Here is a 12,802-nt window from a genome sequence, read left to right as displayed (position 1 = left end):
GTTATTATTGTTGTTATTGATGTTGTCATTGGATAGGACAGAGAGAAATGGAAAGAGGAGGGGAAGACAGAGAGGAGGAGAGAAAGATAGACACCTGTACACCTGCTTCACTGCTTGTGAAGTGACTCCCCTGCAGGTGGGGAGCCAGGGGCTTGAACCAGGATCCTTATACTGGTCCTTGCACTTTGCATGCCCTCACTTTTCTTGATTGAGCTCTTGTTCACTTTGAAAACATAGTAATTCTAGTGGGGTCATTTCCTACTGGAAGCTGGGTCCTTGGAGTTAACACACATGGGCACAACTCACATTGATTAGTCATGATGTTTGTTCACTAGATTGTGCTCATGAGTCTCTTGAAAGTAAGGCTTTTTTTAAAATGCCTCTAGGGTTATTAACTGGGGCTCTATAGGCTTTCTCCTCCACCCCATTGTTGTTGCTGCTGCTGTTGTTGGGGAGAACAGAGAGAAACTGAGAGAAGATGACATAGAGAGGGAGAAAGACACCTGCAGACCTGCTTCACTGCTTGTGAAGTGACCCCCCCCCCCCCTGCAGGCGGGAAGCCAGGGGCTTGAACCAGAATTTTTGCGCTTAGCACTATGTGTGTTTAACCCAGTGTGCTACTGCCCAACCCCCACAAAGCCTTTTTTCTGCCTCCAGGGTTAACGCTGGGGCTCAGTGCCTGCATTTTTCTCATTTTTGTTGCCCTTGTTGTTATTGTCACTGTTGTTGTTGGATAGGACAGAGAAATTGAGAGGGGGAGAGATAGAAACCTGCAGACCTGCTTTACTACTTGCAAAGCAACCTCCCTGCAGGTGGGGAGCTGGGGGACATGTGTACTTAACCCACTGTGCTACTGCCTGGCCCCCACAAGGCTCTTTTTTTAAAGCCACAGGACCTAATTTGTTTGTATAACCATTATGCTATTTCTCCAACCCAGTAAAGCTTTTGAGAAAGCTTTTTGAGATTAAGTTCAAGTGGCTTTTATCACATGCATATAATAATAATCGTAAAATAGATTTAAAAGCGATGCCTGCTTTATTTTGCCTCCAGGGTTATTGCTGGGGCTAGGTGTCTGCACTACAAATCCACTGCTCCTGGAGGCTATTATTATTTTTTTCTTTCCTTTTTTGTTGCCCTTGTTTATCATTGTCGCTGCTTTTTAAATTATTGTTGCTGTCATTGTTGGATAGGACAGAGAATGGAGAGAGGAGGGGAAGACAGAGAGGGGGAGATAGAAACCTACAGACCTGTTTCACTGCTTGTGAAGCAACCCCCTGCAGGTGGGAAGCTGGGGGCTCGAACCAGGATCCTTGCTGGGCCCTTGCACTTTGCGCCATGTGTGCTTAACCCGCTGCGCCACCGGCCGACTCCCCTATCCTTGCACTTTGTACCATGTGCACTTAACCCGCTGTACTACCGGCCTGGGCCCCAAAAGCTATGCCTGTTTTACAAGTGCAAAAAGTATGACAGAATTTTAGGTAAATTGTTCCAAGTTCACTGTCAGTAGGTGCCAAAACATTTTTTTAAATCATTTATTTTATTACCAGAGCACTACTAAGCTCTGGCTTACGGCGGTACAGGGGATTGAACCTGGGACTTCAGAGCCTCAGGCATGACAGTCTCTTTGCATAACCATTATGCTATCTACCCCTGCCCAAAATATTTTTTTTTTATTGCAAAACTATGATTTTAACATGTTTGTACTTAAATTCACATTTTAAAGAACTTTTTGGGGACAAGTGGTGGCACACATGCTAGGGCCCACGATGTAATGCATAAGAATACAGTTTCAAGCCCCAGGTCCCCATCTGCAGTAAGAAACCTTCATGACTGGTGAAGCAGTGCTATAGGTGTTTTTTTCCTGTAGCTCTGTATTCCCTCTTGTCTCTATCCAATAAATAATAAAGCTTAAAAAATTAAATCAAAGGGCTCTGAGGAAGGAGGGGAGGGGCAGAACAGAACTTCGGGGTCTTGGTGCATGATAAATTTTTTCTGCCAATGACTGCACTGTAAGCCACTAACCCCTTCAATGAAAATAAAACTAAAAATATGTATTTTTACTTTCTACTTGATATGACAGAGAGAAGTTAAAGGTTACTTTCCTTTTATGTCCCCCTTTTATATAGTAGGACAGTGAGGAATTGGGAGGGAGGATAGAGAGGGAGAGAAAGATGCCTGCAAAATTGCTTCACTGTGAAACTTCCCTCTACTGGCAGGGACTGTACGGTGCTTGTTAACACACACAATTGGGTATCACTGTCCAGCTCCATTTGTCCTCTTAAAGCTTACAGTTTTACCAGGGAACAGTGAATGCAGTATGAATTGCACTCATTATGAGAAGTTAGCTACTTTATATGAAACAGGTAGTTATATCCTAGTCAGAAAGACAAGCCAGGAAACTTTAGATATGGACCAGAGAGGAGGAAACCATCAGTAGCAAGTAAGAGTGGAAAAGGCTGATGAGGCCTCAATTAATCCAGTTTACAGAAGTGGGCATGCTCTTACTTCAAGCCCCAGGTGACTGGCTGAGGCAGGCAGCATCCCTCTAAGAAGCAGGTAGCTGAGCACTTTTACATAGCAGACTCGATACAGACTGGTCTGCTCTTTTCACTTTACCCTGATGACAAAAATTTTCATTTTTCTTTTATTTTTTAAAAGAATTTATTCACGAGGAAGATAGGAGGAGAGAAAGAACCAGCCATCACTCTGGTACATGTGCTGCCGGGGATCGAACTTAGGACCTCCCGCTTGAGAGTCTAGTGCCTTATCCACTGCGCCACCTCCCGGACCACAAATTTTTCTCTTATTCTCAATCCAAAATTCAAAGTAAAGAGCTTTTGTCAAGGGAGGGGCACAGTTAAATGAGTAGGAAAACAAACATTGTATTCCTTCCTGAAAGGTTAAAGAAGAAACTAATTTGCCCCTACAAATCTATGCTGGGGTTTTGTGCCTGTGTGATTCTGCAGCTCCCAGTGGACAACCTCCTTTTATTAGAGTGATACAGAGAAGAGATACCACAGTACTACTGGTCCACTGCTCAAGTAAAGCTTACCCTTTTCATGGTGCTCCCATGTGGTGACCAGGGGACTGAACTTAGGCCATTGCACACGGTAAAGTGTGTGCTCACTGGGTGAACTATCGCCTGACCACTGTGGTTAGTTTTTTTCTTTTTGCTGAGGCTCGGTGCCAGGGTGCCTGCAAAGCTCCACCATTTCCAGCAGCCTTTTTTTTTTTGGATAGAAGCAGGTGGAGAGGTAGGGGCTTGAGCCTGAGTCTTCTCACATGGTAAAATGTACACTGCAAGTAAGCTATCATCCAACCTTACTTGATGGGCAAATTTTGATGCTAAACTTCACTTTTTGTGATTTGATACAAGAGCTTTATCTGTTCAGGAACAAGTATGGTATTATTTCTTGTGACTAGGTAGCTCTCATGTATAGCAGTGGAATTAAAGGGTGAAGTAAGTAATTCAAGACTGGTTCTGGTAACTAGAACTCCACTTGGAAGGCAAAGGCTAAACAGATTGCTCATAAAAAAATATATTTATGGCGGGAGGTATAATCAGAGCATCACTCTGGCTCATGTGATGCTAAGGTTCAAACTCAGGAACTCATGCTCAAGAGCCCACCTCGACACCTATCAGATGATGCACAATAATTATCTCGAAGTTCTGTCAGCATCTTAAAAAATCAAAGTAGGGGGAGTCGGGCTGTAGCGCAGCAGGTTAAGCACAGGTGGCGCAAAGCACAAGGACCGGCATAAGGATCCCGGTTCGAACCCCGGCTCCCCACCTGCAGGGGAGTCGCTTCACAGGCGGTGAAGCAGGTCTGCAGGTGTCTTTCTCTCCTCCTCTCTGTCTTCCCCTCCTCTCTCCATTTCTCTCTGTCCTATCCAACAACGACAACAACAATAATAGCTACAACAATAAAACAACAAGGGCAACAAAAGGGAATAAATAAAATAAATATTAAAAAAAAAATCTCTTACCAAAAAAAAAATCAAAGTAGGAAATTCTAAATCCATTTTGAGAACCTATATGTCATACACATATTATACATAGGCCATGTGTCTCAATTATAAAGAGCAGAAATAAAAAATATTCTTGGGGGGGCTTGGTGGTAGAGCAGTGGGTTAAGCGCACTTGGTGCGAAGCACAAGGAACGCCAAGGATCCTGGTTCCAGACCCTAGCACCCCCCCCTGCAGGGCGGTCGCTTCACAAATAGTGAAGCAGATCTGCAGGTGTTTTTCTCTCTTCTTCTGTGTCCCCTCCTCTTTTGATTTCTCTGTCCTATCCAACAATAGCAATGGCAACAATAACAATAATAGCAAGGACAACAAAAAATGGGAAATGGCCTCCAGGAACAGTGGATTTGTAGTGCAGGCACTGAGCTCCAGTGATTAACCATGGAGGCAAAAGAAAAAAAAAAAAAGGAAAATATTCAATGGAAAAAGCTGAAAAGAAGGTGCATACACCAAGACATATACAGAGAAAATTTAACTTGCTCTCTTCCACAGTCATAATCTTTACTATTTGGGCAGCCAGACTTTTTGAGAAGCACAGTTCCAAACATTATAAAAGTGGTTCACAAGAATTTATTAATCATATTTTTCCCTAAAAATATTTTTATATATTCATCAACGAGACAGAGACAGAAAAAGAGCCAGAACATCATTCTGGCACATAGGACCTCACTCTTTTATGTGCAAAGTTCTAACCATTGATCCACCTCTCAATCATTTTTTTTTTTTAATTTTAACTGTTTTTTTATATTTATTTTCCCTTTGTTTTTGCCCTTGTTGTTTTATTGTTGTAGTAATTACTGTTGTTGTTGTTATTGATGTCTTCGTTGTAGGATAGGACAGAGAGAAATGGAGAGGAGGGGGAGATAGAGAGGGAAGAGAAAGATAGACACCTGCAGACCTGCTTCACCGCTTGTGAAGCGACTCCCCTGCAGGTGGGGAGCCGGGGGCTTGAACCGGGATCCTCTTGCCGGTCATTGTGCTTTGCGCCACCTGCGCTTAACCGCTGTGCTACCAACCGACTCCTCAATCATTTTTTTATCTTCCTAAGATTTTTTCTTTTTAAAACTTACTTTGATAGAGAGAAATTGAGAAGGGAGAGATAGAGGAGAGATACAGCAAGATACCTGCAGCACAGGCAACCAGTAGCTTGGGCCCAGGTCCTTGTATATGGCAACACGTGTACTCAACCAGGTGTACCACCACCTGGTCTCCTCAGTCATTTTTTTAAAATTAATTTTTATTATTTATTTATTATTGGATAGACAAGAGAAATTGGGAGGAGACAGAGAGGGAAACAGACAGAGAGACACCTGCAGCCCTGCTTCACCACTAATGAAGCTTTCCCCCTGCAGGTGGGGACCAGGGACTTGAACGTGGGTAGTGTGTGCGCTTAACCTGGTACGCCACCACCTGGCCCCTCCTCAATTATTTTCAAACAAGATATTACTTAATCCATAACTCCATCCCTTCGCAAATCATGACAGACTCTAAGTTTCCAGAAACCACTGGTTTATTAGAAAGTTCCTTTCCCTATATTTACAGCATATATATCTCTATCATATGTGATAAAGTTAAATACAATCTGTTATGCTTGTAAGTAAGGATAGGTTATTTTGCTTTTCCTTTTTTTAAATTTTTTAATTTTAAAATCACTATTCTGGAAATTAAAGAAAACTGCTGCCAGGAAGGCAGAGGCAGCCAGAGTATGGCTCAATCTACAAGCTAATGGGAAGCAGCACAAAATGTTAATACTGTATTATTTAAATATTTACATGGGTTGAACAAAAAGAATGAGTCCCTCCACGTGCAACAGAAGCTTTCATCTTTCCAGTGCTAGCTATAGAAAAAGTGATGCTTCTGAATCAGACAGGAACACTGAATAGGAAAGAGGCTAAAGTCAAGAGCCTTATTTGCCCATCAGTTGCTTCTCATAAACTCAACACCTTTGTTTTTTGAGAATTTGAGAAGAAAGGCAGACCAGAGTCTTGATCCAGGTAAGCAGAGTTTTATTCCTACTGAACAGGAAAAAGGCTAAAGTCAAGAGCCTTATTTGCCCATCAGTTGCTTCTCATAAACTCAAAACTTTTTTTTGAGAATCTGAGAAGAAAGGCAGACCAGAGTCTTGATCCAGGTAAGCAGAGTTTTATTCCTACCAGATGATTACCCAACTAATTCTAGCCACAGGAAGGATGAGAAATGCCAGACAGGGAACTGCTAACTAGGTCTGATAGCCAGGTGAAAGGCAAGAGGAGGAGGAAGAACTTAGGTGGAATTACCTCTGGTATCATGGACGGGGGGGGGGGGGGGGGGGGGGCAGGGGGGGAGGAGGGAATGAATCACCTACTGCTTAAATGAAGCTGGTCAGAGGACATGGAAAGCAAAAATAACAATGAAACAAAAAATTGCAGTATGTATAAATGTGCTCACCTCCGAATTAAAGGAGGAAAAACTATCCCAATTCTATCAATCTCCCATTTATCTCTACTTCAGTTTCTAGCCAACCCAAAAGGCACATTAAAAAAATTGTCAAGACGGGGGCTAAGTAGTAGGAAGGCAAATGGACTGTGTGGAACAAGGGACCCAGGAAACCCAGGGACCTCTTAATCACTCTGAATCTCACTGCTTCCAGAGAATAAAGTTCTTGAATCTCTTCTTCATGAGGCCCACTTGTTTCTCTGTTTAATAGCACATGAGAGACTGTCATAACTGAGTATCCCTTTCTCACCCCAGCCAAGTACTGCCAATTAGTTCATAAATCCCAGAGCTGGGGCACCACTTATTCAACATTTTCCTCAGAAAAAAATTTGTTTTTTTTTTACATTTGTAGTTCATAACCTCAAAAAAATACATGAGCTTGATAAAATATACATGCTTAGTCATTTTTGCATCTAGCAGAAAACAAATACTTTATTTTTTGTTTTCATTTTTATAACCTTTAAATTTTCTTAATTCAACTAGGGCAAACATATTTACACAAAGCCACCAGGAACAAGGATCACTTAAAAGAGCTGGATGTAAAAAATATTATTGCAGTATACTACAAATATGGAACCTTTTTTAATATGAGCTACAAAAAGCAGCATTTATGTTTATAGAGTTCAGTGCAATTTGTTTTTACATTAAAAAATCCTATAAATTAAGAAGGAAACATCAGCATGACAGAAGAAAGTACACCCTTCAGACACATGAGCTCCTCTGGGGAAGCACACTGTTCCACATAGCTTCTGTTCATGATAGGATCTTCTTTTCTTGGATATGCAGATGTTTCTTCTGGGACAAAGGACGTGAGGACAAGTGTCAAATATGTGGCTCTGTATATGTGGGAAGTAGATTAACAGCCTGAGTGGCATCTGGTTCTAGGTCAGACTCCTTTTCTAATTCACAGGCATCACATATGGTCACCATGGGATGGTCAAAGACACTGAGAAGGCAGGAACAGGTGGACAACCCACCAGCCAGAGAGGAGACTGTTTTAAATTTTATAGAAGGGAAGAGCAGAAGGAGGAGAGTAATCTTGACAGTGTAGAGATGTTGCTGCAGAGTGGTGGGGAGCACTTACTGGTGTTTATTAGCTCAGAAACATGGAGAAGGGAGGACAAACAGAAACAGGGAAAAAGGAAAAAAAAAAATCCCTGAAAGTTAACCCAAAGCAAACCTCAAATCTAAACCACCCTTGCAAGCCAAAACTCGATTCTTTGGCTGTCAGACACTGCTCGTCCAAACTTCTACTTGCTGGTATTAATGGCTCAACACCCTCAAGGGAAGATCCATGGGTCACCTTCCCTGGCCCTACCTGGGTTCCCTTCCCCAGCTCATGTGCCATGGCTGGGAGGGTGTTGCAGGTCCTGACCTGAGAAGATGGGGTGAAGTAGTGGGTGAAGGTGGAGGGCAGTGGCAGCAGCTGCAGCAGGTCGTGGGGCAAGGAGGGTGGGGTACAGTGCCGCATGTGGGACAGGGTGAAAAGTGAAGGGTCCAGGATGGATGGCAGATGCAGGAATGATGTGGATGGGATGGCTAGCAAGAAAGGTAGCAGGGTGGCCAGGGATGATTGAGTGAGTAAGGTGGGATAAGGAGATGGGAGTCAAATGTGGCTGGGGAATATGATGGACTTGGGCAAGCGGCTGGGGATGAGGGTGAGGGTGAATGCCAATGGCAGCAGCAGCTGCTGCAGCGTGATGCTGTAAGATGGCATGCTGAACAGTTGTGATGGAGGTGGCTGAGGCTGTGGCTGGCTGCTGAATATGGATGGGCTGCAGGGCTGGAGTGGCTGGGGCCAGGGCAGCAGAGGCCGGAAATGCCTTTACTTGCTTAGCTAGAAGCTGCTGTTGGATGTGCTGTTGTGCAGCCTGCTGGAGCTTACTGTACTTCTCCATCTCCTCCGGGGTAAAGGTGATGGGCTGACTCTCCAGGGGGGCCAGTGAAGCATCCTCAGCACCATCAGCTGACTCAATACTAGGCTCCCCACTGGGAGGCGCATAATTGGGGAAGTGCTCAAGGTCTGGGGCTACAGGCAACAAACTGGAGTCTACAGGACCTGGTTGACTGCCACTATCCAAGGACTCTAGGGTATCCCCATCACTGGGGTCAGGGAGGTAGTTATGGGAAATGGCTGAGTCCCCAGGATAACAGTCTGAATGCACTGGGGTGCCTAGTGGAGCCACAGGGTGATCAACAGTAGCTTCTTCAGACTTTGGCTCTTCTGGGGGTGGGTCTGATAAAGGGCCAGCTGTTTCCTCTGAGGGAAACTGATGTCCAAATGTGGTGTCACTGTTCCCTGGAGGTCCTTCTTCTGTCTCTGACTGTTCATGCTCTTCTCCTCTTTCTAAGCCAGACTCTTCACATTTCTTGGTGTTTGGTTTTCGGGTAGCTGGAAGTTTCCCTATCAGTGGAAGAACAGATTTACTGCCAAGAGAAGGGGGAAGCTTGGGCCCAAAGTAACCTTGTGGGGGGTCCTTGAGCTTGAGTCCAGCTTTATTAGGGGTGGCCAGCACCTCTTCGTTCACACTGGTCTTCCTCTCTACCTTCCTTGACTGGATCTTCTCCAGTAGCTGTTTGGCAGTAACAGAGTTCTTGTCATCAGGGCTGCAGTCACCCTCTGAACCCCTTCCTGAACCAATGTTGTTACTCTGGGAAGGTGGGGCTGTCCCTTTACCATCATCTCCTCTGCCATTTTCTTTCTTCCCAGAACTTTCTCCCCGGCCTGATCGAAAACAATGAGGAGACTGAGAACGGTAGATTTTAGATCGAATGAAATCTCGACGGCCAGAACGTCTCTCCTCAGGACTCTCATGACCCCACGAGCCCTTCCTGGAGCCTGACCTCTGGGAAGGGCTTCTGGTACTGCGACTGCGGTCCCGGCTGTAGCTTCGACTCCGCTGCCAGCTGTGGGCTGTAGTGCTTCGGCTTCTCCGCTTGCTCCGGCTGCGACTACAACTGCTACTATGGCTGCGTCCCCGTGATCTTGAACGCTCCCTGGTATGACTCCTAGACCGGCTTCGGGACTGACTGCAACTGAGGCTATAGTCATCATCAGATGATGAGTATTTGTGCCGTTTGGATCGGTGTTTGGAACTGGTGTAGTCTGAGTCATCAGAGTCATGGGAACGCTTGGAGTGCCTTCGTGATCGGTCACTGTAGTCACTATAGCTGTCATCTGAGTAACTGTGCTGTCTACTATAGCAGCTCTGGTCTGAGGAAACATCTGAGCTACTTGAGTAAGAACGCCTGGAGGAACGATGTGAGGAATGGCGTCGACCAGACCTTGAACGGCTACGTGAGTGCTCACTAACTGAATCTTCTTCCTCTTCCTCTTCACTATACTGAGGTGGAGATTTCTGGTGTGGTCGATGTGAGGAAGTATCACTATCCTCATCTCCACTACTGGGTTGACTCCGATGGCTGGACCGACTACTCTGTTTGGTGCTAGCTCTCCGCTGGCAAGAAGAAGCTGGAGGGTCACCTTTGTGTTTCTTTCCACCATGATCTTGGGAGCTGCTACCACCTCCACCTTCATCCTTTTTGCCACTGCTCCCTTCTTCAGAGGGAAGGGACCTCCGCTGGGAATCATCCTGAGCTCGTCGTCGTCTTCTTGGTGGTGCAGGGCTACCACTTCCAGGTGGTTCTGGTTTGGGTCCCCGTTCAGAATCTGCTGGGGCTGATGACTTATTCTTCTTTCGTTTTCGTTTCTTGCGCTTCTTAGACTTCTCCCCCGACTCTGCCTTTGAACTTTTCTCCTCTGGGTCAGTCTTGTGTTTCCGTTTATGTCTGCTGGACTTTTTATGCTTCTTTTTCTTTTTGTGTCGATGGGACTTACCAGATCGGTCCTTCTTTCCAGGAAGGCTTCTCCCTGTGTCTTCTGTCTCTGATGCATGGCTGCCCCCAGGCTCCTGCTTATTCAGGCTGCTAAAGGCAGATCCTGAAGCAGCTGCATGTTCTACATTCTCTTCTCCCTCCTTGCTTTTATTTGGATCCCCAAGATCAAGATTCTTAGAAGAGACTCGTGTGTCCTTTGGTTTTTCTGTTCCTTTAGCTCTAGCATCTTTGTTCCTTGAAAGTTTAAAGTCAAAGTATAAAGGGTTACAACTGTATGAAATGGAGGGTTCTGCCTTGGTAAAAATCAATAGTTCTGATGGCCACTGGAGGGCAGTGCTTTCATCTTTGCTCAAAACTGGGAAGAAAGGACCAGTTGGATGTTTTGGTCCCTCCTGGCTTTCCCTCCCTGCTGGGGTAGCCTGAGGTGTTTCTTTAGGAGGATTAGTCTCACACACTTCAATTTCTGAAGTCTTCTCACTCTGACCTTCTAAACTCTGCTCAGCAACACTTCCTCCTGAGGCCTTCTTTGTCTCAGCTTTGCTTCCAGGTTCTGAAGGCTCATTCACACTGGCTTCTGTTTGCTGCTCAGAGGCATCACTGACTGTCTTTTCTGCTCCTTGGCTTGCTGCCACCTTGCTACAGCCTTTAGGTTTTGGAGAGCTGCTTTTTTTGCTCTCTGGCATATTCTTTAGATGCGTACTACTATCACCTTCCATTTGTTCACTAGCTCTCATAAAGAGCAGAAAGGGAAAATTAGGCTTTACTTTGCAGTGTGCGGGGGGGATATAGTGGTAATACTCTGGCTCTGTAGCCCCAGCTCCTTCTTCTCGCTTCATTTTTTTTAACTTAGATAAGGTGGAGGCAAGGGATCCTCCATCCTGAGGATCTTCATCCTCTTTTTTACCATCAAGATGACTATGACCATCAGAATCTCCTACCTTCTGCAATCCTTGATCTGAGCCCTTCTCATCCATTTTTGTTCCATCTTCAGTGGTCCCTTCCTCTGCATGGTCCTTGAAAACTGATGCTATTGATTCAAGTTTCACTGGAGCTTTCTTGGCAAAGGAAAATGAAACTCCCAACTTTTGCAATGGTGTCCCCATATTATTCTTAATGCCAAAACTGATACCTTGGGAGGCTAACCCGGATGCCTGTGCCAGTCCAGGTGCATTAGTGATTGGTACTGCAGTGAAAGGGCCTCCTTTATCTGTGGAGAACTCAGATCCTAGGCCACATGTGGTAGTGCCACTGTTAGTAGCTGACTCATCTTTATCATCATCTCCACCTTCTTCATCAACGGCCACCGTAGTTGGTCTAAACATGGGACCACTTCCAGGTGCACTACATATTGGTTTAGAAGGAAAAACAAACAAAAAATAAGTTTAGAAGTATATTTTAGAAATCTTATATCTGACATTCTACCATTCATCATGGTAGGTTTTCATTCTTTAGTTCTGTGCTGATGGGCAATGTCTTAGAAGAGGTTAAACAAAGTCTCATTATTGTACTAGCAAACTAAATTCCTAGAACAAACTAGTTACTCCTTTTCTTTTGAAGCTATTTAAAGAAAAAAATGTAAGGCTTAGTTCATAATTCAAACAGTATCTCATTAACAAAGATAGATAGGCATGGTCGACTCATCCTCTATCCATTCTCACTTAGCATCTTACCCGTCAGTGTGCTAACAGTATATGGCCAGATAGCTATTTACAAAGGTAAATTCATTCAGTTAGAAAAAGCCCCAAACCAAACAAACTCCACAAAGACCCAAACCTAACTGATTTTCTGTGTTTTCAAATTTTAGTTTTTTAAAAAAAGATTTCTAAGTCCAATATGCCATCTCCTAGGTTGCTTAATTCTCTCTTTAAGAACAAAAAGGGGAGGGGTGTCCAGACGCAGTGGGTTAAGCTCACGTGGTGCAGAACGCAAGGACCAGCATAAGGCTGATGAACTAGCACACCTGGAAGGGTACCTGCCTTGCCATGTACTCTACCCATGTTCAAGCCCCTAGCATACCATATAGTTGTCCAACAACCCAAGGAAAGCTTTAGTGCTGTGATGTCTTTCTGTCTCTATCTAAAAAGTGCCCACCTAGAGTGGTGAAATTATGCATGAACTCCACTAACTTATAAGAGAACTGAGGGTCTGGGTGGTGGAAACCTGGTTGAGTGCACATATTACTATGCTCAAGGACTAGGGTTTGAGCCCTTATTCCCCATCTGTAGAAGGAAAAGCTTTGCAAGCGGTAAAGCAGTGCTGCAGTTGTCCCTTCCTCCCTATCTCCCCTCTCCCTGTTGATTTCTGTCTCTAGCCAATCTTTTTTTTTTTTTGCCTCTAGGGTTGTTGCTGGTGCTCAGTGCCTGCACCATGAATCCACTGCTCCTGGAGGCTATTTTTTCCCCCTTTTTGTTGCCCTTGTTGTTTTAGCATTGTAGTTATTGTTGTTGTTGGGTAGGACAGATAGAG

At 44.6% G+C, this 12,802-nt stretch overlaps 1 protein-coding gene across 5 annotated transcripts in view; it reads right to left on the bottom strand.

Annotated features, from left to right (window-relative positions):
* Positions 1-5,516: 5,516 nt before the first annotated feature.
* GPATCH8 (G-patch domain containing 8) overlaps positions 5,517-12,802 on the bottom strand; it is a 104,682-nt gene continuing 97,396 nt past the window's right edge. For all 5 annotated transcript variants that reach the window (XM_016191999.2, XM_060203395.1, XM_007531815.3 and 2 more), the window contains one exon: positions 5,517-11,677. In XM_016191999.2, the coding sequence (XP_016047485.1) occupies positions 7,837-11,677 (3,841 nt within the window). In that variant the 3' untranslated portion in view covers positions 5,517-7,836. The remainder of the gene's footprint in view (positions 11,678-12,802) is intronic.

Source organism: Erinaceus europaeus, chromosome 12 (genome assembly GCF_950295315.1).
Source record: "Erinaceus europaeus chromosome 12, mEriEur2.1, whole genome shotgun sequence".
Lineage (NCBI taxonomy): Eukaryota > Metazoa > Chordata > Mammalia > Eulipotyphla > Erinaceidae > Erinaceus > Erinaceus europaeus.
Note: the sequence above shows the minus strand (reverse complement) of the source record. Positions and strands in the feature narration are given on the sequence as shown.